The sequence below is a fragment of the Trachemys scripta genome, chromosome 1, assembly GCF_013100865.1.
Source record: "Trachemys scripta elegans isolate TJP31775 chromosome 1, CAS_Tse_1.0, whole genome shotgun sequence".
Classification (NCBI taxonomy): domain Eukaryota; kingdom Metazoa; phylum Chordata; order Testudines; family Emydidae; genus Trachemys; species Trachemys scripta.
Window position 1 is genome coordinate 226165963 of NC_048298.1, and position 27690 is coordinate 226193652.

Below are 27690 nucleotides of genomic sequence, written 5' to 3' on the forward strand. Positions count from 1 at the left end.
CCACTGTAGCACTCTAAAAAAAATTAAAATAAAAATAAAAATCCACCCCGAGGAGAGGCATAGAGCTTTCTGCGCCAGGGCTACAGCACTGCGGTGCCAGTGTAGACATCGTGGTGATTACAGTGCTGCGATTGGCCTCCGGGAGGTGTCCCACAATGCCTGTTCTCACCTCTCACCATCGGTTTGAGCTTTACTGCCTTGCCCTCAGGTGACTAACCTACAAAGAGCTGGACGCGATACTTGGTGGCAACCCCACCTCTACTAGGAAGGCCCCTGTGTACTTTGTTGGCTCGTGTGCCAGTTGAGAGTGGACTAAGCCAGGAGAAGGAAATCTTGGATGAAGAGGGTGAGGGGGACTCACAGGCAGAGGACGACTCGGAGGCCAGAGATGCATGCAGTCAGGAGCTCTTTTCTACCCCGGAGGAGCCTAGCCAGTCACAGCAATCGGATCTTGGCAAAGTGTAAACAGGAGAGGAGGCCCCTGGTAAGTGGATCTGATTTTGGGAAATTGCTGAAGCGAGTTGTTGGGGGCAGGAGGGTTGGAGAAAGCAGGCTTGTCTCCCACCACATGCCTAGTCTGAGCGACAGAACAGGCTATTGATACACTCCCTCACTTCAAGGGAATCTCCCTCAGAGATCTCCAGGAAACGCTCGTGGAGATACTGGGCAATCCACTGCCACAGGTTCCTCGGCAGAGCTGCTTTGTTTCTTGCCCCATTAATGTAACCTTCCCGTGCTACTTTGCGATCACTGGGGGATTGGGGGTGGCATTGCTGCACACAGGGGCCAGGGCAGAAGCTGCAGGCTTGGAGAAGACCCTCACTTGATTCCCTGCTCACCCTCAGCAGTGAGAGATCTTCCATAATGATCACCTCCTGTGCAAAGTGGGGACAGGAATGATTATCAGGCCCCACCAACAGTGCTGGCTCTACTCAAGAGCCACATGCCCAGTGTACAGCAGGGTCCAGGAAAAGTGATTTACCCTGCCCCTGGGGCTACTCCCCATTTTGGGGGTCTTGTGGCTCGTGTGTGCTTGCCTGGGGTCAGACAGCTAGTGACTGGTGTGAGAGTACTGGCTGCATTTTAAAGCCCTGAATCAGTGTTGTCTGTGTTGCAAACAATACTGCTTCTGTAAAATGTTGCATTTAAACTTCACAGAGATAACAAAGAGGGAGCTGGGCTCCCAAGGTTATCAGCTGCAGAAAGGCTGTGCAGAATTAGAAAGTGGCCAAGAAGAACTAAGGAAGACTTTCTCCATGAGGTTATGATGCACTCTGCTGCCAAGAAACAAACTGAAGGAGTGGTGGGACAGTGAGAAGAGGGACGGAAAGGAGAATGCAGCACACCAGAAAGAAGCCACGGAGTGGCTCTTCAACATTATGGAGCACAAAGTGGACATGCTCCAGGCAATACTAGCTTTTCAAACCGAGCAGCTCCGTGCGCGCCCCCCCTGCAGCTGCTGTTGCAAAACTCTTTTTCATGTATCCCCCCACACACTGCCAACATACCGTTATCAACCTCCTGGCTCCACACTATCTGCAGCATTCCACTCCTCACAATCCAGCCATGTGGACTCCCACTACCCACTGCACTCAATACCCATCCCTCTGCAGTTTGGCCCTGCTGAAGTATAGCACTAGATGCATTGTGCTCCCAAAGAAGAAGGTTGGGTATGATCCTTGGACATACACAAATCTGTAGCTGTCCCAGGACCCCTCCTCCTCTGGAGACCTTCCCTTCCCCCACCCCGCTGATGTATTTTTGTCATTTGACTCTCTCCTCCAGTGGTTGTTTTTTAATAAAAGAGTTGTGTTGGTTTGAAAGCAATCTTTATTCTATTAAGTGAAAGCAAAAAGAGCACTGCAAAGCAACATACAATTATGTTAAGGCCCCTTCTTGCATCATGCGCACCAATCACCTCCTAGCATTACAAGCACTGCAATCCCAAGCATAGCAACAAATATTAGTGGCTTTCAGCTTCAAATTGTTGCCTCGAGACTTCCCTGATCCTTATGGCCCCGTGCAGTGCCCCTCTAATAGCCTTGGTCTCTGGATGTTCAAACTCAGCTTCCATGAGCTGAGCCTCTGCGGTCCAGCCCTGAGTGAAGCTTTCACCTTTCCCTTCACAAATATTATGGCACATACAACACAGAGCTATAAGCACAGGAATATGGTCATCGGCCAGGTCCAGCTTCCCATACAGGCATTGCCAGCGGGCTTTTAAACAGCCAAATGTATACTCATTCTGCACTTGCTCAGCCTGTTGCTGAACCATTCCTTGCTGCTGTCAAGTTGTCCCATGTATGGCTTCATAAACTACAGCATTAAGGGGTAGGCGGGGTATCCTAGGATCACAATGGGCATTTTGACTTCCCCTATGGTGATCTTCTGGTCCAGGAAGAAAGTCCTTGCTTGTAGCTTTTTGAACAGGCCAGTGTTCCAAAAGATATGTGCGTCATGAACCTTTCCAGACCAGCCTGCGTTAATGTCTGTGAAACGCCCATGGTGATTCACAAGCGCCTGGAGAATCATTGAGAAATACCCCTTGCGATTAATGTACTCTGTGGCTAGGTGGTCTGGTGCCAGAATTGAATATGCGTGCCATCTATCGCCCCTCTGCAGTTAGGGAAGTCCATTTGTGCAAAGCCATCCACAATGTCACGCACATTGCCCATAGTCACGGTCTTTTGGAGCAGGATGCGGTTAATGGCTCTGCACACTTCCAGCAACGATGACGACTCCAACAGTCGACTTTCCCACTCTGAACTGGTTAGCAGTCTGGAGTAGCCAGCTTCCACAGTGCAATCACCATGCGCTTCTCCAGTGACAGGGCAGCTCTCATTCTCGTGGCTTTCCTCATCTGAAAGTTCTGCAGCCACTGCTAATCATCACAGACATGCATCACGATGGGATTCCATCACTCAATGCTTGTTTCCTGAGCCCAAAAGCCCACAGTTCCACTGTGATCAGCACCCCCATGAAAGACACAAGCAATCTTGTGTGGTAGCTACTATGTGTGGCAAGATCAATGTCACACTCCTCTTACCTTTGTAGTTTAAGGAATAACTCCACTGCCACTTGTGACGTGTTGGTCAGAGTGAGCAGCATACTGATCAGGAGTTCAGGATCCATTCCTGCAGCCTGAAAGAGGCAGGGCGCGCAGTACACAAACTGTTGAAAGATGTCGCCAAATGCGGACAGAAGCACAGGGATTGCTGGAATGCGAAGCAATGCATCACAGGGCATTGGGACTGGACCCAGGATGTCCCGTGACCCCCTCCAACCCCACAAGTCTTAGTGGCAAAAGAGAAAGAGGTGCTCTGTGGGATAGCTGCTCAGAGTGCACCGCTCTGAATAGCGCTGCAAGTGTGAACACACTATTGTGCAGGCAGCTATCAGTGTGAACACACAACAGCTGTTTTCCTTCTGCGCTTTCTGACTGGCGCTGTAACTTTACCACTGTAGACATGCCCTAAATCTTGTATGTGTTTTGTGGGAAGGAAGGGGGCAGGGTGTTAAAATATTGTTAGAGAGACACTGTCCGCTTGAGGTTTATTTCAATTGACTTCCAAAATTCAGTTTCTGCTATAGTACATTAAAAATTAGGATTTTTTTTTTAAGAAATTAGGAAGAGTTAACAGCACCCCTGTTGTTCATAGGGTCTTTTCAGTAAAAGAATCGGACAGCCAGGAAAATACAGGGGAAACACTGAGTGTCTGTACAGGAAATACTGTCAAATGCAAGAGGCAAATGAAAGCAAAATCTTTTCCCCTGTTAAAAATGACTACAACAGAAAAGTTAGGTGTTACTTGGTGTAATTGCATGAAGTCAGTCATTTTAGAATAAAGTTTAGGTCAATGTTCCTTTAAGAACTTCTGCGCTGAATGCAGCTACTGTTGAGATAGTCAGTACAGAAGTTCCTACCTAATTCAGTTTCTTTGCAGCTCTCTATTCACACAGTAGGGCAAACAGGATTTAACTTAGGGTATGTCTACACTACGAGAGTAGTTCGATTTTACTTAAATCGAATATGTGGAATCGATATTACAAAGTCGAATGTGTGTATCCACACTAAGGACAGTAATTCGACTGTGTGAGTCCACACTAACGGGCAAGTGTCAACATTGGAAGCGGTGCACTGTGGGCAGCTATCCCACAGTTCCCGCAGTCCCCGCTGCCCACTGGAATTCTGGGTCGAGCCCCCAATTCCTGCTGGGGAAAAAAAATGTGTCGAGGGTGGTTTTGGGTAACTGTTGTCATCCAACCATCACTCCTGCCCTCCCTCCCTGAAAGCGCCGGTGGGCAATTAGTTCGCACACTTTTCTGGTGAGTGACAGCGCAGATGCTATAGCACTGCGAGCATGGAGCCCGCTGCAACCATCGCTGCAGTTATGGCCGTTGTCAACACCTCGCACCTTATCATCCACCTTTTCCAGAGCCAGATGCTGAGAAATCAGGCGAGGATGCTACGGCAGCGCGGTGAGGACATGAAGTCTGAGAGTGGCACAAACCTGTCACAAAGCACGGGACCCCGCGCCATGGGCATCATGGTGGCAATGGGTCATGTTGATGCTGTAGAATGGCGATTCTGGGCACGGGAAACAAGCACAGACTGGTGGGACCGCATAAGTGCTGCAGGTCTGGGATGAATCACAGAGGCTGCGAAACTTTCGCATGCGGAAGGGAACTTTCCTGGAACTTTGTGAGTTGCTGGCCCCTGCCCTGAAGCGCAAGGACACCCGGATGCGAGCAGCCCTCACTGTCCAGAAGCGAGTAGCCATAGCCCTCTGGAAGCTTGCAATGCCAGATAGCTACCGGTCAGTCGCGAACCACTTTGGCGTGGGCAAATCTACCGTGGGGGTTGTTGTGATGCAAGTAGCCAACGCAATCGTTGAGGTACTGCTGTCAAAGGCAGTGACCCTGGGAAACGTGGAGGTCATCATAGATGGCTTCACCGCGATGGGATTCCCAAACCGCGGTGGGGCTACAGATGGAACTCACATCCCTATCCTGGGACCGGACACCAGGCCAGCCAGTACATTAACCAAAAGGGCTACTTTTCAATGGTGCTGCAAGCACTGGTGGACCATAGGGGACATTTTACAAACATCAATGTCGGATGGCCGGGCAAGGTTCATGACGCTCGTGTTTTCAGGAACTCTGGTCTGTTTAGACAGCTGCAGGAAGGTATTTACTTCCCGGACCACAAAATAACTGTTGGGGATGTGGAGATGCCTATAGTGATCCTCAGGGACCCAGCCTACCCACTAATGCCCTGGCTCATGAAGCCCTATACAGGCGCCCTGGACAGTGAAAAAGAACTCTTCAACTACCGTCTGAGCAAGTGCAGAATGGTGGTGGAATGTGCTTTTGGACGTCTCAAGGGGAGATGGAGAAGCTTACTGACTCGCTGTGATCTCAGCGAAACCAATATCCCCGTTGTTATTGCAGCTTGCTGTGTGCTCCACAATATCTGTGAGAGCAAGGGGGAGACCTTTATGGTGGGGTGGGAGGTTGAGGCCAATAGCCTGGCTGCTGATTACACCCAGCCAGACAGCCGTGCGATTAGAAGAGCCCAGCGGGACGCGCTGTGCATCCGGGAGGCTTTGAAAGCTAGGTTCCTGAGTGAGCAGGGTAACCTGTGACTATTAAGTTTGTTTACAGAGAAGCTGAACCTTCCCCTGTTTCTTTACCCAGTGAATGTTCACTATCCTCTCCTGTTTCATACCCCGTTCCCCCCCCTTCCAACACATGTTTAAAAATAAAATCACTGGAAATTTGTTAATGAACACTGTTTTCTTTATTACTGTTTTCATGGTAAAGTGTTGAAACTGGGACGCAGACTGTGGTGGGGAGCGGGTGTAGTGTAGTGATGCAAAGGATGCTTCTAAACTTGAGGAATGACAGGCTCCTGCTTCTAGAGTGGTCCGCACTGGTGGACTGGTTGTTTCAACGGAGCCTGCCACCCCTCCTGTTCGGGACTCGGTGGGGGGGGGGGCTGTGACTTTGTGGCAAGGGGAGGATGGTTACAGATCCCCTGCTGCGTGGCTCTGTGATCCAGGATAAGGACTGCTGCATAACATCTCTACCGCCCTCCCCCGCCACAAAGTCACACACACACACACACACACACACACACACAAAATGAAAACCACCTCCCAGACTGACCAGGGTGCCTAGTGACTGCAATGTGTGTGTGACCTGCTGCTGAACCTGCCCCCGTGTCTGTACCCTGGTAAAGGTGACTGTCCTGTCCAATTACCAACCCCCTTCCCCCCCATCAAACAGACTCTCCTCTAAAAAACATGATGGAAACAGTAATTAACAGAAACATTTTTTATTAGCAACTACACAGGTAGGGGATGAAACTGGGATGGGGGCTTGGGTGAGGCGGGAAGGAAAGGACTTATCAAGTTTTGGGGAATGACAGCCTTCTGCTACTTGAGCAGTCTGCAGGGGTGGAGTGACAGTTTTCATGGAGTCTGCCGCCCCTCCTTCTTGGTACTTTCGGTGAGGTGGGTATGGGACTTTGTGGCGGGTGACAGTGGTTACAGATAGACTGCAGTGGGGCTCTGTCCTCCTGCCTCCAGTCCTGAAGAACATCCACAAGGCGCCGGAGCGTGTCCATTTGCTCCCTCATTAGTCCAAGCAGCGTTTGAGTCGCCTGCTGGTCTTCCTGCTGCCACCTCTCCTTCCGTTAACATAGTCTTTCTCTGTGAACAAGACCATGCACAGCACCTATCACATGCGCACTCAGGACAAGGTCGAATTTTTGGCCTTTGCATTCAGTGCCTGGGGTCTTGCAGTGCAGATCAGACAAGCTAGGCAGGACAGCGGAATTTGGGTAGCAGGCTGACATGGTAAGCCATAGACTTGTGGCTGCTTAAAACTTTAATAAGAGCACTGCCCTCCTTTCACGTTCAAAGCAATGCTCCTAGCGTTGGCCAGTTCCTGATGCCAGCAATCCGGCAAGCAGGAACTCTGCCCCTGTCCCACCCCGTCGCGGCTGTCCCTGGGAAAGATCCCTGTATGCAGGGCCGGCTCTAGGATTTTTCCCGCCCAAAGCAAAAAGAATTTTGGCCGCCCCCCCTCCCTCCCCCCGGCCCCGCATCAACTCTGCCCTTTCCCCAAATCCCCAGCCCTGCCTCCTCCCCCCAGGCTCTCAAGCCTAGGAGGGGGAGAAGCGGCGCCGCCACTCGGAGTCTCCCCCTCCCTCCCAGGTTTGAGAGCCTGGGAAGGAGGGGGAGACCCCGAGCCGCCGCGGCGCGCGAAACAGCTGATTTGCGCGCCGCTGCTCCCTGGGAGGGAGGGCAAGTAGCGGTGCGCAAATCAGCTGTTTCGCGCACCGTGGCAGCAGCAGCGGAGGTGAGCTAGGGCGGCTGGGGCACATTTTTAGGGGCGGCATTCTGGCGTCTGCCATGCCGCCCCAAGCACCAGCTTGTTTTGCTGGTGCCTAGAGCCGGCCCTGCCTGTATGCTGCCCCTCTCCCGCCTCCACCGCATGGCTGTAAACCGCCGGTTACAGTTCTGTAAAGGAACAGGCAAGCAGTCCCAATACTAACATTCCCCTAATTCAAAGCAGGTCACCATGAGCGACATCACTCTGATGAGGATTTCAGAGACCGACAAAGAACACATGCTTCGTGAAAGCCTGCAAAGACCAGGGCCGTATGCCGCCATGCTCTGCAAGGCAATGATCCCGGAGTACTTGCTGCTAGCCTGGCGCGGAAACGTTTCCTACTACAGAGGACACAACAAGGCCACTCTCCCAAGGAACCTCATGCAAAGGTTTTCCAATTACCTCCAGGAGAGCTTCATGGAGATGTCCCATGAGGATTTCAGCTCTATCCGCGGACATATAGACTGAATTTTACTGTATCTGCACTGGCTTGGACTAAATAGTAGAGCGCCTAGGGCAAACAAATCATGATAAACCCACTGTTAATATTAATGTTCTGTTCAAAATAAATGTTTACATGTTTAAAACACTTACCGACTGATCCTTCCCCTGATTCTGGATCCGGGTTAACGACTGGGGACTGTTGGTAGGGGATCTCTGTGAGGGTGATGAAGAGATCCTGGCTGTCTGGGAAATCAGCGTTGTAAGTGCTGTCAACTGCCTCGTCCTCCTCATCTCCTTCCTCATCTTCCCCGTCTGCTAAGATCTCTGAGGAAGTGGCCGTCGACAATATCCTATCCTCAGAGTCCACGGTCAGTGATTGGGTAGTGGTGGCGGCCGCACCTAGGATGGAATGCAGTGCCTCGTAGAAACGGCACATCTGGGGCTGGGATCCAGAGCGTCTGTTTGCCTCTTTGGTCTTCTGGTACCCTTGTCTCAGCTCCTTGATTTTCACGTGGCACTGCGTTGCATCCCGGCTGTATCCTCTTTCTGTCATGGCTTTTGAGATCTTCTCCTAGATCTTTGCATTCCGTCTTTTCGATCGCAGCTCCGAAAGCACGACTCATCGCCCCACACAGCGATCAGATCCAAGACTTCCCGATCAGTCCATGCTGGGGCCCTCTTTCTATTCTGAGACTGCATGGCCATCTCTGCTGGAGAGCTCTGCATCGTTGCTAATGCTGCTGAGCTCGCCACAATGTCCAAACAGGAAATGAGATTCAAACTGCCCAGACAGGAAAAGGAATTCAAATTTTCCCTGGGCTTTTCCTGTGTGGCTGGTCAGAGCATCCGAGCTCGGACTGCTGTCCAGAGCGTCAACAGAGTGGTGCACTGTGGGATAGCTCCCGGAGCTATTAGCATCGATTTCCATCCACACGTACCCTAATTCGACATGGCCATGTCGAATTTAGCACTACTCCCCTCGTTGGGGAGAAGTACAGAAGTCAAATTTAAGAGACCTCCATGTCGAACTAAATAGCTTTGTTGTGTGGACGGGTGCAGAGTTAATTCGATTTAACGCTGCTAAATTCGACATAACCTCTAGTGTAGACCAGGCCTTAGAAGTGAGCCTTAGGGATTTAAGCACACAGCTCCCATAACAAAGTGGTATGAATTGGTTAAATCCACCTTCGTTACAGTTTATCCCTAGTTGCTTAACTCGTTCAGTTTGATAGCCTGCTGTTTGCTACATTACGAAAGGTAGACAAGCCTACAAGCAATGGATTTCTCAAAGAAATCACTGTGTCTACATGCAGTTATCTTTACTCAAAGATTCTTTACCCAACCATGTATGCTAGAAATTCCATAGCAAGAGTTTCTACATCCCTGGGAGAAGTACGTGTCAGAATTCAGTTATCGAGCAAGTTTGTGGCTGAACAAGTCTCATCTATGTTACCCATCAGTGTCTAAACAGGCTATTTTAAAAGCCATGCTATGTTTCCCTCCGCCCCCCCCCCTTCACCGTTACTGAGAAGCCCTTTAGCTTTAACAATATTTGAAGCTGTTTCTACAGTTTAGTAAAAATCCTAACATTGACAGGGTTTACAGAAAAAAAGTGAAAAATTAGTAAGTACAAAAGCAAAAAAGCCAGGGTCTCAACATTTCAAAATGGAAAGTGTTCCCAGGATGACCAAGGATTTGAACAGCTACCTGAACTTTCCTAAAGCAGCTTGTGCCAGCGTGCCTAGTCTTTTCCTGTCCCATCAAACTAGCAAGTCTTACAACTCAGCCCATCATGATGCATCACTGTGGACTAGTAACCACTGCAATTCTCAATGGATCATGGTTGGTTCTTGTTTACCGAGGATAACAGAATTTAATGGGCTTCTTACCCCAAACTACTGACATTAAATGGGGTCTTTGAACTAGGCTATTATAAATTAAGAACAGGTGCCCAAATATGAGGGTGAAAGCTAAAGCCACAAAGCAACCTGGTAGAACTCCACAGTTCTTAATGTTTAAAGTGTAGCAGACAGCAACATTAGAAAGAAGGGATGTTTGTTTTTGAAAAGCTCTTGCTTTTCAATAGTATCTACTAGACTTCTGAAGAACACTCAAGCATCTCACCAATCCAGAAGTTGGGGTGTCAACTGAGAAGATCCAAGCTCCGGAAAATACTCCTACCAGAACCTGAAGAGAGACTCAGTAAACTGCAAAGTCATGCTAACATCAGACCTAGGACATTTGAAGACAAGACTGCCAAGACCTGATTAGGACTACTAGAGATATCTTGGCTCCACTACCAACAGATCTCCTGAAATAAAGGAAGCAGAATGAACAGAGGAGTTCTTGATTCCAGTCCAAGAAAAGGGAATATGCCAACACCACTTGTATGACCCTGAAGCAGAACTGAGGAGTCTCTCTCCTTGGTAATAAAGTCACCTAGTCAGGATTTTCTGCCCTTGCAGAACAGGTAACAGAAAACTGAAGAACTCTGTTCAAAGAATCTTCCTAGACACAGGGAAAAGTCTCAGACTAGACAAACGGCTCTCAAAACAAATAAAAAAAAAATCAATAACCCTGATGTTTAGTATTCACCTCCTACAGAGTCCACAAACCTTAAAAAGACTGGAAAACAAGGTGAAGATCCCAGTCTCTCCACCTGGAAATATTACAGTATATATCAGGGGTGGGCAAACTTTTTGGCCTGAGGGTCACATCGGGTTTCAGAAATTGTATGGAGGGTTGGTTAGGGGAGGCTGTGCCTCCCCAAGCAGCCAGGTGTGGCCCAGCCCCCACCCCCCATCCGACTCTCCCCCCCCCCCCCCCCCCCCCCCCCCCCCCCCCCCCCCCCCTTCCTTCCTGAATGCCCCCCCCGGGACCCCTGCTCCAGCCAAACACCTCTTCTCCCTGACTGCCCCCAGACCCCCTACCCCCACTGCTACATCCAACCCCCCTCTTCTTCCTGACTGCCCCCCCCGCTCCCTGACACCCCCAGAACCCTTGCCTGCCCCATCTTCTCCTTCCTGACTGCTCCACCCCCTGGAACCCCTGCCCCCATTCAACTCCCCTGTTCCCTGCCCTCTGACTACCCCCACCCCTATCCACACCCCTGGCCCCTGACCACCCCCAAACTCCCCTGCCCTCTATCCAACCCTCCCTCCCCGCCCCCTTACCGTACTGCCTAGAACACCAGTGGCTGATGGCGCTACAGCCACGCTGCCCAGCTGAAGCCAGCCACACACTGCACAGCACAGAGCACTGGGTCAGGCCAGGCTCTGCAGCTGCACTACCCCAGGAGCTTGCAGCGCCGCTGCCCAGAGCATTGCACGCACGGCACAGTGAGCTGAGGCTGTGCAGGAGGGGCTGGGGAGAGCAGGAGCTCAAGGGCTGGGCAGAACGGTCCCACGGGCTGCATGTGGTATATATGGTAAAGTAGGTGACAACTGAACTCCCTGATGAGTGTTTTCAGTGATCTGAAACATGTGGTTCAGGTGTAAATAGCATCTTTGTAATTAGTTTTATAGATAAAGGCATTACCTAATTACACTTTCATGGAACCTCTCTGTGGACTAGAGTCTAGACAGAGACAAGGATACACTCAGACCCGACAGTAGGAGAAGGTCAGGTACCAACTTTCCAGCTTAAAGGATGGCATTCCATGGATACTTGCAGCCAGTTGGCCAGTAACAGGACTTAAATTTGTCGAATGAGAAGAGACAATTTGCCAATTATAGTACCAATGTAGCAGTTTTAATGTACTGTGGAACCAAGGAATAGGTGTTCTTAATCTCATCTGAAAATATCAGATCTACAAGTTAAGTGGGCATTGTCGCTACTTGAGTGTCCAGGGTCAGGTAAATTTAAAACAATATGAAAACACTTGTGAGGCATCTGCACTAGAAACAAATTAGCTGCTACAGAAAGATGAAGGAAGAAAGTCCTAGATCTTCCTGGCACTGCAGCAGAACCGGCTCCAGAACCGAAGCATCAGAGATGTGACACCAGAAGGCCTAACCAAGTTGCAACAGAGGCTTTCAATACCAAGGAAGCGTACTCCCAAAAGTGACTGCTAATGTTTTTATTTTGAAAGAGTTGCTCCCAGGAAATTTGGGGGATGTCAATTTTAGTAAATTGCACATAAATAGAAGCATGCAAATCCAGCCTCTGTAGATGATATTGGAGCAGATCCGAGAAAAAGCTTCAATTTGGGTCTGGGAATGGTTTTCAAGATTTCAGTGCTGAGGGTGTTTCAGGACTCAAGGACACTTTGGTTAGGGAACTCCGTTGAGGGGTTCCAGAACCCAAGGCAGCAGTTCTGGGTATGCCTCATAATTCTGTCCTGGAACTAGAAAGTGTTGTACTGATTTCATCTGGAGGACCTCACACAAAAAGGAACATCTAGGCCCTAGAGCAGAAGTGGGCAAAATTTTTGGCCTGAGGACCACATCAGGTTTCTGAAATTATATGGAGGGCCTCCCCAAACAGCCAGGTGTGGCCCGGCCCCTAACCCCTATCCAACCCCCCCACTTCTTGCCCCTTGACAGCCCCCCTGGGACTCCTGCCCCATCCAACCCCCCTGTTCCCTGTCCTGACAGCCCCCCGGGACTCCTTCCCCATCCACGCCTCCCTGTCCCCTGACCGCGCCCCCTCCCCACACCTTTGACTGCCAACTGCCGCCCCATCCAACCCCTCCTCTCCTTCCTGACTGCCCCCCCAGGACACCTGCCCCCATTCAACCGCCCTGTTGCCCACCCTCTGACCACCCCAACCCCTATCCACACCCCCACCCCAACCTCCCCTGCCTCCTTACTCCGCTGCCTGGAGTGCCAGTGGCTGGCAGCCCTACAGCCACGCTGCTCAGAGCAATAGGTCAGGCAGCCATGCTGGAGCCAGCCATGCCACCATGCAACACAGAGCACCGGGTCAGGCCACAGCTCTACTGCTGGGGGGGGGGGGGGAAAGAAGAGAGGAAGAGCAGGGGAGGGGCCGGGGGCTAGCCTCCTGGGCCAGGAGCTCAGGGGTGGGCAGGAGGGTCCCACAGGCTGGATGTGGCCCACGGGTCATAGTGTGCCCACCTCTGCCCTAGAGCCTCAGCCGACTATCCCTGCAGGCCCTGGGAGAAAGCTATTGTTGACAGTCTCATGTAAACACTACTCAGAGGTTAAGCATCTGATACCAAAAACGACTCTGGGACAGGAAACCCAGTTTTTAAGTGCCAACTCAGTAGTCCCCAGCAGACCAGGTGACTCTGGTGCCACCCATAAGAACAGCAATCAACAATGCCAGGTTCTCAGCACCGGACTCAATCTAGATAGCTCTGGGGACTATCAGCTACTTATGCGAGACAGGCTCACAGCATGCAATTTTCCTGACCCTGCAATGCTAAGAATTTAGCATTGGACTGCTAAGCCCAGAGAGTTGATAGTTCCACAAAAATCAAGGGAGCTGGCACTTCAGCACCTGAGTGAGCCAGTGTTTGCAAGTCAGTGAACTTGGTGACAGTCATGATGGGGATAACACCACTTTACTAAGTGACATTTCAGAGACTGTCAGATGGGTTCACGGCTATTGACTATCCGCAAACCCAAGGACCTGGGTATATGTGTCTAGTAGTAGCGAGCCATTTTGACAAATGGTTTACCCAAGTTATTGGTGCTATACCTTTGGCAGCTGGCTATGTTGACTCACATGGATCCCATTGTTACTTGAGTACAAAACCTCACACTAGTGGTTCACCAGTCACTGATGCTGGATCTTTGACACTGGGGGAAACTAGAGACATCTGTGCACCAAGCCACTTCAAGCAAGGAGCAGTCAGTTGTACTGGATCCTCCGCAGCAGATTGTCAGAGACGGGCCTGGAGACCGAATGCCACTTCACTTTGAAGTTTGTAAGCACTTACCTTAGACTGCTTCAAGTATTAAAATCCTGGTACCTATGGGGACATTAATACTCAATATAGTGTGCTGCAGACCACTTTAATGACGAATTCTAGGCACTGGACTCTGTTGATCCAGATGAATGCAGGGACCTTGGTACCACTTAGAGATCACTGAACCACTACCGGTTCACTAAAGTCAGCAGTGCCAGAACTCTGGCATCAGATCAGGTAGACCTGGAGGGGGGATCCAGCGATCTTTGTGCTGTGTCAGTGCTGAAGCCTCAGCAACGGGGCTCAGTCAGTTGGTTAAGACCAGGAACCTGGATGCCATTTAACCTGAGACACAAACTACAATCTCTCTTTTTTTAAACCCATTTAGGTATGTCGTAGACTTACTGAACGTTAACGCCTTACCACCATATGTGATGTAGTAATTTTGGCTCTGATCAGAACGTGTTCTTACATCTACCACAAGGTATTTAAAGTATGGTTCGATGTAATGGAATATTAAGTATTGAGACACTAACAATCCCTCCATAATACATTAGTTATCCTGCAACATACACAATTAAAAAAAAAACTTGTTTGAATCTTGATAAAAGCAAACTGGTTGAATATAGCACTACACAATGCAGAAATTTTTAACAGTTATGTCCACATGCTTTTTCCACCTAACCATTATACAATTATGTTCTTGTATCATCTTCTCACCCCACCAAGTTCCAGTACCATCTTCTGCCCAAGGCAACAACCTGCTATATTTCAGAAGTAGTCAGTCATCCTCTCACTAATACAAAACATGACAGTTTAAGACAAATATAAAACCCAGCATCTCTGTAGTTAATGTACCACACTACATGTTTTAGTGACTGCATTGTAGGCATGCCAAAAAGTATCTACTTGCAATAGCTTGACTCAGGTCATCAAATCTCTCCTCTTCATCTGAAGCTAATACAGACTTTTAAAGGGTCACTGAAATTTAGCACCCTTTTTGAGTATTAATTGTTATAAAAAATCTTAGATTTTATTTATAACTGAAATATCAGAAAACTTTTGGTTTTTCTAGTTTGTTTTCTGTGTGGCTCTCTCACCAAGTGAGAGAAAATACATCTTTAAGCATTAGGAAAGCATGGATGTAAAACTACAAATGTTAGCAGGAGGATCCAGAAAAAAAGGATAGTTTTTGTTTTTTTTCCAAACTGACTAGATTTCTGTCTGACATTGGCTCTGTACAGAAACTTGGGGGACAATGCACAAGAAATTGCTACACAGAAACAATATTTGGAAACATTAAGATGACAAACTAAGGATTTAGAACTGAAGTGCAATCTGTTTTACTGTGTTGTCATTACTGCAATGCTGATTATGAAAAAAAGTAAATCTGACAGTGTGGCTCTTGACTTTAGCTCAGCCCTACACTAAGAAAAATATCAGAAGATCTCATTTTTAAGATTTGCAAACATTACACTAAGCAAAACCATGCAACTTACAGTAACGGGGGAGGAAAAAATCAACTTTCACACTTCAGTCACTGTGACTAGATTCTGTATCTACGGCACTGTCTAGAATGCAATAAAGAGGGCTTCTTTTACGGTATTCGAGACTTGTGATGTCAAAGAGTTCTTGAAAACAGAAAGCTCTATTCAACTCTTAGTTCACAGGAAGGCCACTAAAGTCTAAGCAGAAAGATTCAGGTACACATGCATAGATATTTTCTACACATTTTTAGACGTATAAAGTTTCCAATAGTTTTTTCTTTAAAATAACTGGCAACTCCTATAGCCGACAGACAGCATTACGTACAATAAAAGTGGTCTTACTGACCTGACAGACTGAAGTTAGAAATAGTATCCAGTACATGTGAACTTCCCCACCCAAAGCAGTGTGTTAACAACCCACACTATTAAAAGTGACCAAAAATGAATGCCAGAAGACATCTAGTGAAACTATTTATAAAGCTGAGGTTTTGGGGTTTTGCACAAAATAGAAAGACCTACGTATCTTGTAAATGTTCTGCTTTACTCTGACTGTATGAAGAATTGTCGTCAAATGCAGAGTTTTCATATTTGTTTGGTCCTTTCACACAACAATGAGGGAGAGGACAACATTAAAAGACAGCATAATATGGCAGGAAACCTAGGAACAGAATCTAAAGCTACTTCTTTAAAAAAAAGCTTACGTTTTGAGTGTGGGCCCCTTTAAAAGTCTGTCAATTCCACTTCATGCATGTTGGTACACTAAATGCCAAATTCTCGGTTTTAAAGTTAACTATTTTTCCCCATAGTCATTTACTACTATTTCTCAACTTCAATACAAACACAAAAACAGTAGCATTGAGTACACTGGGCAGCCAACACAAAAAGAAAGAGGAAAGGGTGATGAATGTTTGAAACAGTTTCTATATATATCTTTTCTTGAGACATTCAAAAATTAAATATTTAACCCTGCTGTTTTCAGTATGGTCCTCTGAACTCAAAAGCCAGGAATCATTACATATGATGTTTGGAAAGAGGAAGCCTTTGCACAACTGGCTACAGACACTATGTGCAACAACTTAATATTTAAGTATGAGATTCTCTTTCATACATAGAATTGTTTAAACCTTTGTATAATCTATTAGAAAAGTTAACCCCAAACGTAGTCTACTCTAATGTCTGAGACACTGACTGCTCCTAATGTGTTCACCTCCTGCAAAAGAAGCTCACCTAAACACTGAAGGGGGGTGGGGAGGAGAGAAAAGTGTCAGGTTTTCTCTTAATGACTGGTTTTGACTTTCCTCCTTCCTCTGGATTAGGAAATAACTGTAGTTATTTTATATTAAACTTATCCCTGTGGCTGGATATGACAGGTTCACAAAATGTAGTTTACTAATTTAACCGCTTTAATTTTAAATGAAATTAGTGTTTGGGTGGCTTCTGTAATAACCTCATTGTAAAAGAGAAGAACCATTCTGACTATGTTTAAAAAAACAGTAACAGATAACATTAACACTGTGGCAAGGGAGTAATAGTTATACAAGTAACATGGTCTGCCTCCTCCCTTTGCAAGCACTGTATTAACCAGTGGCTCTCACTTTTTTTTAGTGGTGACCCCTTTCACATAACAAGCCTCTGAGTGCGACCCCCCTTATAAATTAAAAACACCTTTTTATATATTTAACACCATTATACATACTGGAAGCAAAGCAGGATTTGGGGTGGAGGCTGACAGCTTGCGACGCCCCATGTAATAACCTCATGACCCCCTGAGGGGTCCCGACTCCCAGTTTAAGAACCCCTGGTATTAGCCAAGCTGTTCCATAAGTATTTCCTAGGTCTAGGAAATCAAAGTATCAAGTCTGACATGAAGCAGCCTCCTTTGTCCTTACCCTACAATCTTTGTACATACTTAACCCCATATCTTAGCTTAATCCACTAGAGAGCTTTAGGTGTCACACCAGGGCATCTGACCATGTTTAAATAAGAATACAAGCCTGGAAAAAAAAATTAGTGTTTCTCCCTTTATGGCTTGTAAACATGGTCTCAGTTTGGTTTTCACACACTGAAACTGAATTTCTAGTCTGCTCTATTTTTTCCAGAAAGGCTATGGAGAATTACCAAGTATCAAGGAAGTGAAACATGAAGCAGCGAGTGAAAAGGAGAAGGATTTTTATTCAAATTCTTTTTTGTTTAGAGACCTCTGTGATGGGTTGGATCACAGAAACCCTGCCAACTGATGTGCCAAGACTACTTCTGCCCCTGCTTTCCCTGCCATCTTGGGACTCCAGCACCCTGTCTTGTTGAGCCAGACACGCCAGTCTGCTCCAACACAGATCCAGGGTCTGAACCACGTGCCCCAAAGCTGCAGACTTAACTGAAAGCAACTTAAGAAGTGTTCCTGTCTTTAACACTCAGATGCCCAACTCCCAATGGGGTCCAAACCCCAAATAAATCCGTTTTTATCTTGTATAAAGCTTATACAGGGTAAACTCATAAGTTGTTCGCCCTCTATACCACGGATAGAGAGAGATGCAGAGCTGTTCTCCCCCCCCTTCCCCAGCCCCCCCTGTATTAATACATATTCTGGATTAAATAAATAAACAACAAGCAATTTTATTAAATACAGAAAGGAGGATTTAAGTGATTCCAAGTAGTAGCAGACAGAACAAAGTGAATTACCAAGCAAAATAAAATAGAATACACCACTTTCTTACTGTATTAGACAGACCTAACAGATAAAATCTCACCCTCAGAAATGTTTCAATAAGTTTCTTTCACAGACTGGATGCCTTCCTAGTCTGGGCACAATCCTTTCCCCTAGTACAGCCCTTGTTCCAGCTCAGGTGGTAGCTAGGGCATTTCTCATGCCTGTAGCCCCCTTAGTTCTGTTCCACCCCCTTATATAGCTTTGGCACAAGGCAGGAATCTTTTGTCTCTCTGGGCCCCCACCGCACCCTTCTAAATGGAAAAGCACCAGGTTAAAGATGGATTCCAGTTCAGGTGACATGATCACATCACTGTAAGACTTCATTACCCACTTGCCAGCACACAGGTATACAGGAAGACTTACAAGCCATCTACAGACAATTGTCCAGATTAATGGGAGCCATCAAGATTCCAAATCACCATTAATGGCCTACACTTTGCATAATTATGATAGGCCTTCAGAGTTATATTTCATATTTCTAGTTTCAGATACAATAATGATACAGTCATACAAGTAGGATGAACACACTCAGTAGATTATAAGTTTTGTAATACCTTAAAAGAGACCTTTTGCATGAAGCATATTCCAGTTACATTATAGTCACACTCATTAGCATATTTTCATAAAATCCATATAGAGTGCAACATCACAACCTCTCTCTCAATGGCCTCTCAACCAGCTGGAGGAGAATCCTTAGCAAAGATCCTGCCACTTTATGAGCCGAACGCCTCTCAGCCTCCAAAACAACTTCCAGAAAATAAAAGGAAGAAGTGTCAGGAATATAAAATACTGCCTAAGAGACTACAACATGCAAGTTTTAAAAATAGCCTTCCGCACATTCTTGACACATCATAATAGCTAGGGCCTGATGAAGTTTAGCTATGCATGGGTAAAGAGGCATTTAAGTCAATAAGACTGTTTGGTTCTGTAGCTGCTGTTGAATTTTGTTTTTCTAACGTGTGTCTGGAGTGCCCCAGGACATCCACCCCCTTTTAATTATGGTTAGAAAGCCAAGGGATTAATAGAAATAAAGGTACAAACTCAGTTCTGCCCTGTCTGCCACTACTTCACATGTAGCTCACAGTCACCATCTAACTTAGTGCCAAAAAAGAGCAAACTACCAATGAAACAGGAGAGAGAAAAAAAAACAGCCTCATTCTACTATAATATGTTTTACATGAATTACACCTTACATTGAAGGCTTGCAAAATGTGGCTGCCCAACTAGTAAGCAGTACCTTGCAAAGCAGGGTAGTTTGCCCCAGTTGCCTGTTACATTCCACCCTAAAACAAATGGGTTGGTTTTAAACTTTTAATTTGTAAGTCCTTAATGGCATATAATGGGCTGGGACATTGCTACATAAGACTGAATCTTTCCATAAGTGACACCACCTAATTTGCGATTAGTAAAGATACTCCACCGACAAAGCTTCCTGTTTCTATGGGCTGCTGGCAAGGCATTCTCCATGGGAGGTCCTCAGCGCTGAAATTCATTTCTCACCCTTTGGTGAAATGCTAGAGATCAGGTCTCCTAGCATTCAGGGTATGCTACCACTTCGTGGCAAGTATAAAAACAAGAAACGGAACTGGAAGATAGAATTTAGTACTATCTGCCCAGGATGGGAAAAGCGCCCCACGGGAGAATGCACAGAAAATATTTTTTATTAAAAAAAACAATCAACACTACTGCACAGGGTGGTTGTTAGCTGTAGCCTGAGGGGGCAGTTTGGAGGGGGGGGCGTTATAATTTAGCTTTCTAGAGTGCCCAGGGGTCAGCAGCGGCACCTCCACCAAATCTAAAACAAAACCCAACCCACCCGGGGGGAAAAAAAAAGGGGGGGGGGGGGGGAAGAATAGCTATGGCAGAGCCCCACGGGAGCGACGCCTGAGCCGCCGCCACGCCAGGGTGCGGAAGATGGGGGGAGCCGGGAGGAGAACAGCTCGCCAGGCTGGGGGGCTGCGGCGGAGGCTCTGCCAAAGGGGGGCGTCTTGGGGGCTGCTGCAGGGAGAAGGTGGGGCGGGGCGGTACCTTGGCTCGCTGGTCCCAGCTGTACTGCGGCGGCGGCTTCTCCTCGTCCGCGGCCGGGGGGTCCTGGCCCGCCCCGCCCTGCGCGCCCCCCTTCGCCTCTTTCCGCCTCTTGGAGAAGAAGCAGCCCATGGTCCCGCCGCGCGCCCGCCCGGAGGCGCCTCCAGACAGCCAGGCACCCCCCCGCCGCGCGCCCGCACCGACCCAGCCACCCCACCCTGGCCTCTCCCCGCGCGCCGCTGCTTCCGACTTCTCCCACACCCGTCTCCCCTGGATACCGCGGCCCCGCCCCCTCCACCTGCACCCAATGGCGGCTCGGCTCGGCTCCGCTAATCAGCCTCGCCTGGCGCAAGAGCGCCGAGCTCGAGACGCTTTTAAAGAGACAGGCGCCGTTTTGCCTGGCCCCGTCTCCTCCCCTGCCCCTGCTGGGCGAAAGAGGGAAGCAAATAAATAAATAAACACTTTCCCGCCCTCTTCTTCTGTGCCCGCCCCCGCCTGTTTCGTTAGTTCCCATCTGGCAGCTTTAAAGTTACAAAAATATTATTACAAGTTTGGCCCTATTTATAACAACAACAAAGAGCAGCAGCCCCCGGGGGATGTGCCACCGCCCTGTCGGTCAAAATAAATCCTGATTATTTTTCTTTTCGGAATTTTTAATTCTGGAATTTCATTGAAATGTCACCCAGCTTTAGGAGTCAGGGTTAAAAGCCTCAGCCAACCACTAGCCATCTGCAGCCACAGCAAAACGCCTGACCGACCCAGGTTGAAATGGGGCACCATTGATTGAAAACCCTTCAACACTCCTACAAACAGGACAGTGCACAGCAAGATCCATGGGGAGAGGAATTGTTCTGCAGTTGCCACCCCCTATAATGTTTAGAATGAAGCTGCTGATTTAGGGTTCACATCTTCAAGCTTTCTATGTTCATCAAGACTAAAACTTCCTTTTAAAAAAATAAAAACGCAGAATTTGTCCTAATCACATGATTCCAGCGGCTGGGGCTCTAAGAAAAACACCAAATATCATAGGCTCACAATAAAATTCTGAGGGTTATCAGCACTGAGGAAATATAGCTGTGTGTGTTTTGGAGTTACCAACAATATATAGGGTGCCAGATTCTGCCTGGTGCTTATACACAGGTGCAGAGTGTGTGCGCACATATGTAGACATGCGTGGACACAATTCCTGTTTTTGTACTTAGGGGTGCACAAGGCTTACTTCCTCCCTATGCCCTTGAAGTCACACAGAGTGCCAAATGGGAAAGAGAAGCCAGGATCTAAGCCCTGGTCAAACCAGTTGCACACGGAGTAAGCTGAACCCTCTAAGAGAAATAGCACACATCCATGTCCTGCCTCTATGATTCTGCATCACCTCTTTCTATGTACCTACCAGACATAGTTGTGCCCAGTGTTTTAGTAGAACTTTACAGTGTAGAAAAGATTGGGTTTTTTTACATTGCACTTACCCAGCACCTGCCATCTGAAGATCTAAGTTCAGAATAAACATTCATTAATTAAGTTTCACAACACCCTTAGGAGGGAAGTGCCTAATTACAACAGTTTGTTTAAATTAAAAGTAAGTATAGTAATGGCTGGTAGTAACTGAGTTATTACTGCAATCATATTGCTACTGTACTTCAGGCTACAATTTTATCAAGTCTCAACTCATAAGTAGGGCTTGGCCTTGTTAGTATTTAGATAGGAAACTAAACGCTGAAAAATTACTTATGATTTCACAGTAAGTGGCATGCTGGCTTCTTAGTCAGCAGGAACTAATGCTCCAGTGTGGTGGCAAGGGGCACCGTGCAAATGTATCTTGCATGAAAGGTAACACCAAGATCCTGACCACTTGTGGCCATTACAAATTCCATAGCACTTTTTGCAAGAAATTTTAGCCATAACACCATGGAAAACTTCCAGCACAGCTTATTAAATTGTTCTGTAATTTGGTCTTTGTTTCAAAGGAATAAGTTATTCTTCACTTCCCCATTAAAACGCCACTATGTGGTGTTTCCCATACTAACTGGGTGATGCATTTCCACTCCAGAGCTGTCTGTATTTCAGTACTGGAGGAAATAATTTCTGTACATATGATCTACAATATAAAGTCCTTTGTGATGTAAATGCAAGATAACAATTTAGTTGTAAGACAGTTATCGTTATTGCATAACATTATTATTAAATAACATTTACCAAATAAAATTATTCCTTACATCTAAAAAATGTTATTTTTATAAATAAAAAACTATCAGTGTTTTAAAATAAGAACAGAAGAGAGGCTGGCTGGCTCAGGGGTTGCTAAAGTGCTACATAAATTTTCAGCTCTATATTAAGTCCACAATTTCATCAGGGGGCTGCTAAGTACATGAAAGAGGGAAGGTGGGGTGATGTTAGTCAGGGAAAGACCATGGCTCTATTCCTCTGCAATAGGCAATGGAGCTAGCTGGATAGGCTGTGGGAAGGGGGATACTCACACTGCAGTTACTGAAAGAGTGGCTGAATTTCATCTGCAATATGCACTACCCAGAAACTCTAGGAAGTCTGACTGAATCAACTAGAATTACTCCTGGAGGTTCTTGCTGCATTGTGGCTCATACTCCAGTGTGGCCCTTCCTCACTCCTTCTCCTGCTGTCCCTTGTGATATGTAGGCAGGACTTAAAATCCACATTCAGGGCCTAAATGCAGCTAGGAACTGTATCTTTATTTTACAATAAAAATGCTTTAAACCATTTAAAAATAATTTAATAATTTAAAAATATTCAAAAACCCACACTCCATCACACTACATGTAAATAAATACAGTCAAATCTGGAAAAAAAACATTTGGAGAAGTCTGTCTTAATAGTAGGCTGGCTAGCATCAAAAAGACTATGACTTTTCATGGGAACCCCCTGAAAGTCATGTTGTTTGTCATGGAAGTTAAGGTTGTAACAGTCTTAAGTCCCAGCCCTACAACTTCTAGCTGATGGGTGGACTGCAGTGCTTGTGCTAAAACATGTACAAGAAGTCAAGGGACTGGGACCTTAGTTACAACTGACCAGGCCTAGATATGGCCTATTAATAACACATATCCCCTTTCCAGTAGGACATAGCACTTACCTGCAACCCTGATGAATTATAAGATATCAGGCCTTAAAATAAGGATATCTTTGTGTACGGAAAGCTATTTTAACATTTTTTGTAAGAAGCCTCTAAAATGTATCTAGTTTATTTTCCATCTCAATCTTTTGATGTTAGACTCATGATTTTAAAGTCTTGTCTACACTATCAAGTTTTGTTGACAAAAGACAGTTTTTGTCGACAAAACAATAAATAAAGATATCCTGTCTCCTAGAACTGGAAGGGAGCTTGAAAGGTCATTGAGCCCAGCCCCCTGCTTTCACTAGCAGGACTAAGAACTGATTTTGCCCCAGATCCCTAAGTGGCCCCCTGAAGGATTGAAGTTACAACCCTGGGTTTAGCAGGCCAATGCTCAAACCACTGAGCTATCCCTCCCTCAATGAATGCATACACACTGTGATGTGACTTTTGTCGGGAAAAATGTTCGGTTTTGGTGAAAAAATACAACCACCCCGACAAGAGACATACGACTTTTTCCTCTAAATTTTTCTCGACAAAGTGCCAGTGTAGACACCACGCCTGATTTCATCACTTTAATTGGTCTCCAGGAGGTGTCCCACAATGCCCATCATGACCGTTCTGGTCAGCAGTTTGAACTCCACTGCCCTGCAGCCAGGTAAACAATCATCCGCTCTTCTCCCTTAGAAGCCCCAGGAATTTTTGAAATTCCATTTCCTGCTGGCTCGGAATGGAGAGGTCTCATAGCATCTTTCCAGGTGACCATGGTGGGTTATCACACCAAACGCTCACCTGCTTGGACCACTGTAGATATGTTGGATCTGATCAGTATTTGAGGAGAGGAGACTGTGCAGTCACAGCTTTCGCTTGAGCCATAGGAATTAAGATACGTATGGGCACATTTCTCTAGGCTTGTGCAAAAAGGGCTATGATCGGGTCATGCTGCAGTGCAGAGCGAAGATAAAGAAACTGAGGCAGTTGTACCATAAAGCGAGGGAGACAAACTGTCACTCCAGTGCTTCACCTAAGGCCTGCCGGTTCTATAAGGAGCCGGACACTATCCTTGGTGGCGACACCACCTCCACCGCCAAGAGCCCCGTGGATACTTCAGTGGGCCTGGAGTCAGCCAAAAGAGGACCAAACCCAGAGGACGAAGTTATTGATGAAGATGTGGAGTTAGACGACAATGTGGAGTTCCTGGCGGGGTCGCCTGGTGGGGCAGGCAGCCAGGAACTGTTCTCCACTCCAGAGTTGTCTAGCCAATCTAAGCAGTTGCTCTCTGGTGAGCAAGAAGCAGGAGAGGAGACGCCTGGTAAGTGGCTGTGGTTTGTGTAGTGTGGCGGTGTGGGTTCAGGGTATAGAAATGTACAAGGCTGGTTGTGTTTCTGTGAGCTGGACATTTCTCTGTGTACTAATCAGTACAGCAGAACAGGGTGTTGATGCACGCCGAGATCTCACGGGAATCCTCCAGAGAGATCTCTAGGAAAGTTTCCTGGAGGTACTCGTCAATCCTCTGCCGAAGGTTCCATGGCACAGCAGCTCTGTTCCTTGAAAGTGTAGGAAACTTTCCCGCACCATTCGGCAATCACTTGTGCAGGGACCAAAGCAGCACATAGATGAGCAGCATAGAGAGCAGGGCGGAAGCCACAAACATGGACCAAATATACCCTCATTTCCCTGCTTACCCTTAGCAGTGAGATATCTGCTAGAATGACCCCTGCCTGTGGAAAAGTGTGGGAGAATTTTAGAATTTTTCCCTGGTCAGCTGTACCATGACCCTTGCAGACCATGTGTTCATTTCCCCATGTAGAGCACCCCCTCCTCAGCCAACACTCAGTGGCATAGCCAGCTTCTAAGAAGAGGGGGAGCAAACATAAAAAAGGCACCCCCCTTGGCTGGCTCCTCCTCCGGCCGCTCCGTCCCTCCTCCACATGGCCCCTCCGGCCCTGCCGTGCCACCCCCGTGGTCCCCCCCTTCACTCCTCTGGCCGCGGCTGCTGGCTGCCATGCTGCGCCCCCCCCGCCCCGCTCCTCTGGACATGCCCGCCATCCCCTGTTGCTGCCGGCCGCCAGCCTGCGCCTCCCCCCGCTCCTCCGGCCGCTCGCCCACCACCCACCCATAGCTGCCGGCAGTGCTGCGGCCTGCGGGCAGCCAGCCTGCGCCCCCTCCGGGCTTCGGCCACACTGCGGGCTGCATGGTGCGCCCCCCTCCTGCCCCCTGCTCCTCCGGCCGCGGCAGCATGGTGCACCTCTCCCGCTCCTCCGGCCGCGGCAGCATGGTGCGCCTCCCTCTGCTCCTCCGGCCGCGCGTGCCCGCCGCCCCCCCATGGCTGCTGGCCATGCTGCAGGCGGCCAGCCTGCGCCCCCCCTCGCTCCTCCGGCCACCTTTGGAAAGGCGCTGCTTTGGGGAAATTTGCTGAGGGGAAGCGGTTGCTTCCCCTGCACCCCGCTAGCTACACTACTGCCAACACTCACCATGCTTTGGCTGTTCGCAGAGATGTGTTTTTGCCAAGGGTCAGTGAGAAAGTGATTGTTATGTTGCAAAAGGTGTATTTAACTGAAATGTTTCAATGCTGTGCGTGAATTTAACAATCCCACTTCTGTGCATAATCCCTTGTGCTTCGGCAGATGTGGTCTTCAGGAACATCCCACACACTCCGGCTAAGTGTCTCCGCCAGATTAGAGAGTGCCCAAGATGCAGCAAAGAAGACATGTTCTGGGAGGTACTGCACTGCTCCAATACAGAGAAAAGGGAATGGAAGGAGTGCTGGGAAGCCGAATGGCAGGACAGAAAAGAGAATCAGGAGTTTGTTAAGGACGCAACTGAGTGGATGATTAAAGTCATGGAAGAGCAAATGCAGATGCTGAAGTCCTTAATAATGCTGCAGACTGAGCAGATCCGGGCCCGCCTTCCCCTGCAGCATTCAGAACTCTTTTCTGTGCCCCAACCCCAAACTCCACCCGTATAGTCCTTTCGACTTTCCGCGGCTTCTTGGTTTCCCCTTCTCTCCGCCCTCTCGGACAACTTTCAAAATGATAGCTGGACCTACACAGAGCTGTGAAAGTCTGCCCTTTCCTGGTTCCTCCTTTCCCTCCAAGCATCTTTGTGTGTTGGTGTGTCTCTGTGTGTGTGTGTGTGTGTGTGTGTGTGTGTATGTGTGCGTGCTGTTTCTTGTGCAATAAAAGCAAAGTTTTTGAATGGTAACTCATCTTTATTTGGTTCCTACAAATTGAGATATCAGGCACTACCAATACATACACAGGCAGTTTAAATCATTTGCTTACTGGAATGTAAGGCCCCAAATGTCACCATCACTTCCTAGGAAAACAACATGTAATGTAACATTGCAGTACCAATCATAGAGATACACATTACTGGTTCTCATTTTCAAAGTGTTGCCTCAAAGCCTCCCTGATTCAAATTGCCTCCCTTGGGGCTCCTCTGGTAGCCCTGGTATCTGGCTGCTCAAAATCAGCAGCCAAGCCATTTGCCTCAACACTCCACTCCTGAGCAAACCTTTCACCCTTAGCTTCACAGAGATTATGCAATGTACAGCACTCGATTTTGACCATGGGAATATTATCCTCATTGAGGTCTAACCTGCCATACAGGCATCCCCAGCGCGCCTTTAATCTGCCAAAGGCACATTCAACTATCATCCAGCACCTATTCAGCCTGTTGCTGAACCACTCCCTACTGCTGTCCAGGTGTCCCGTGTAAGGTTTCATGAGCCACAGCTGTAAGGGGTACGCCAGGTCTCCCAGGATCACTATGAGCATTTCAACATCCCCCACTGTAACCTTCTGGTTTGGAAAGAAAGTCCTCGCTTGTAGCTTCCTGTACAGGCCAGTGTTCCTGAACATGCGTGCATCATGTACCTTTTTAGACCACCACACGTTGATGTCAGTGAAACTCCCACAGTGATCCACAAGCTCCTGCAACACATGGAGAAGTACCCCTTCCTATTGATGTACTCCATCACAAGGTGGTCTGGTGCCAAAATTGAAATATGTGTGCCATCTATCGCCCCTCCACAGTTAGGGAAACCCATTTCTGCAAACCCGTTCAGAGCCACCGTCTTTCGTAGCAGGATTATATTCATTGCCCTGCACACTTGCATTAACACAGCACCAACGATCGACTTCCCCACTCCAAATTGACTTGCGACCGACTGGTAGCAGTCTGGAGTCACCAGCTTCCACACAGCGATTGCCACACACTTCTCTACCGATAGGGCAACTCTCATTCTGGTGTCCTTGCACCATAGTGCTGAGGAAAGCTCCAGACACAGTTCCAGGAAAAAAGCAACAGAGGGTCCTGTGGCACCTTTGAGACTACCAGAAGTATTGGGAGCATAAGCTTTCGTGCATCTGAAGAAGTGAGGTTCTTACCCACGAAAGCTTATGCTCCCAATACTTCTGTTAGTCTCAAAGGTGCCACAGGACCCTCTGTTGCTTTTTACAGATTCAGACTAACACAGCTACCCCTCTGATACTTGAGTTCCAGGAAGGTGGCTTTCTGCATATACCATTGCTCATCATCCCAGACCTGCATGACAATACGAACCCACCATTCAGTGCTTGTTTCCCGAATCCAAAAGTGATGGACTACCCTATGCAGCTATTCTGTGAATGCCAAAAAGCAATCCAAAGTTGCTCCTATCCATATCACACAGCAT

General features: G+C 47.7%; 1 protein-coding gene across 1 annotated transcript in view; it reads right to left on the reverse strand.

Annotated features, from left to right (window-relative positions):
* The window catches only part of RP2 (RP2 activator of ARL3 GTPase), a 34042-nt gene extending 13870 nt beyond the window's left edge, over window positions 1-20172 (reverse strand). Inside the window, exon 1 of the mRNA XM_034757898.1 lies at window positions 19937-20172. Within this exon, the coding sequence (XP_034613789.1) occupies window positions 19937-20065 (129 nt within the window). The 5' untranslated portion in view covers window positions 20066-20172. The remainder of the gene's footprint in view (window positions 1-19936) is intronic.
* Window positions 20173-27690: the final 7518 nt, after the last annotated feature.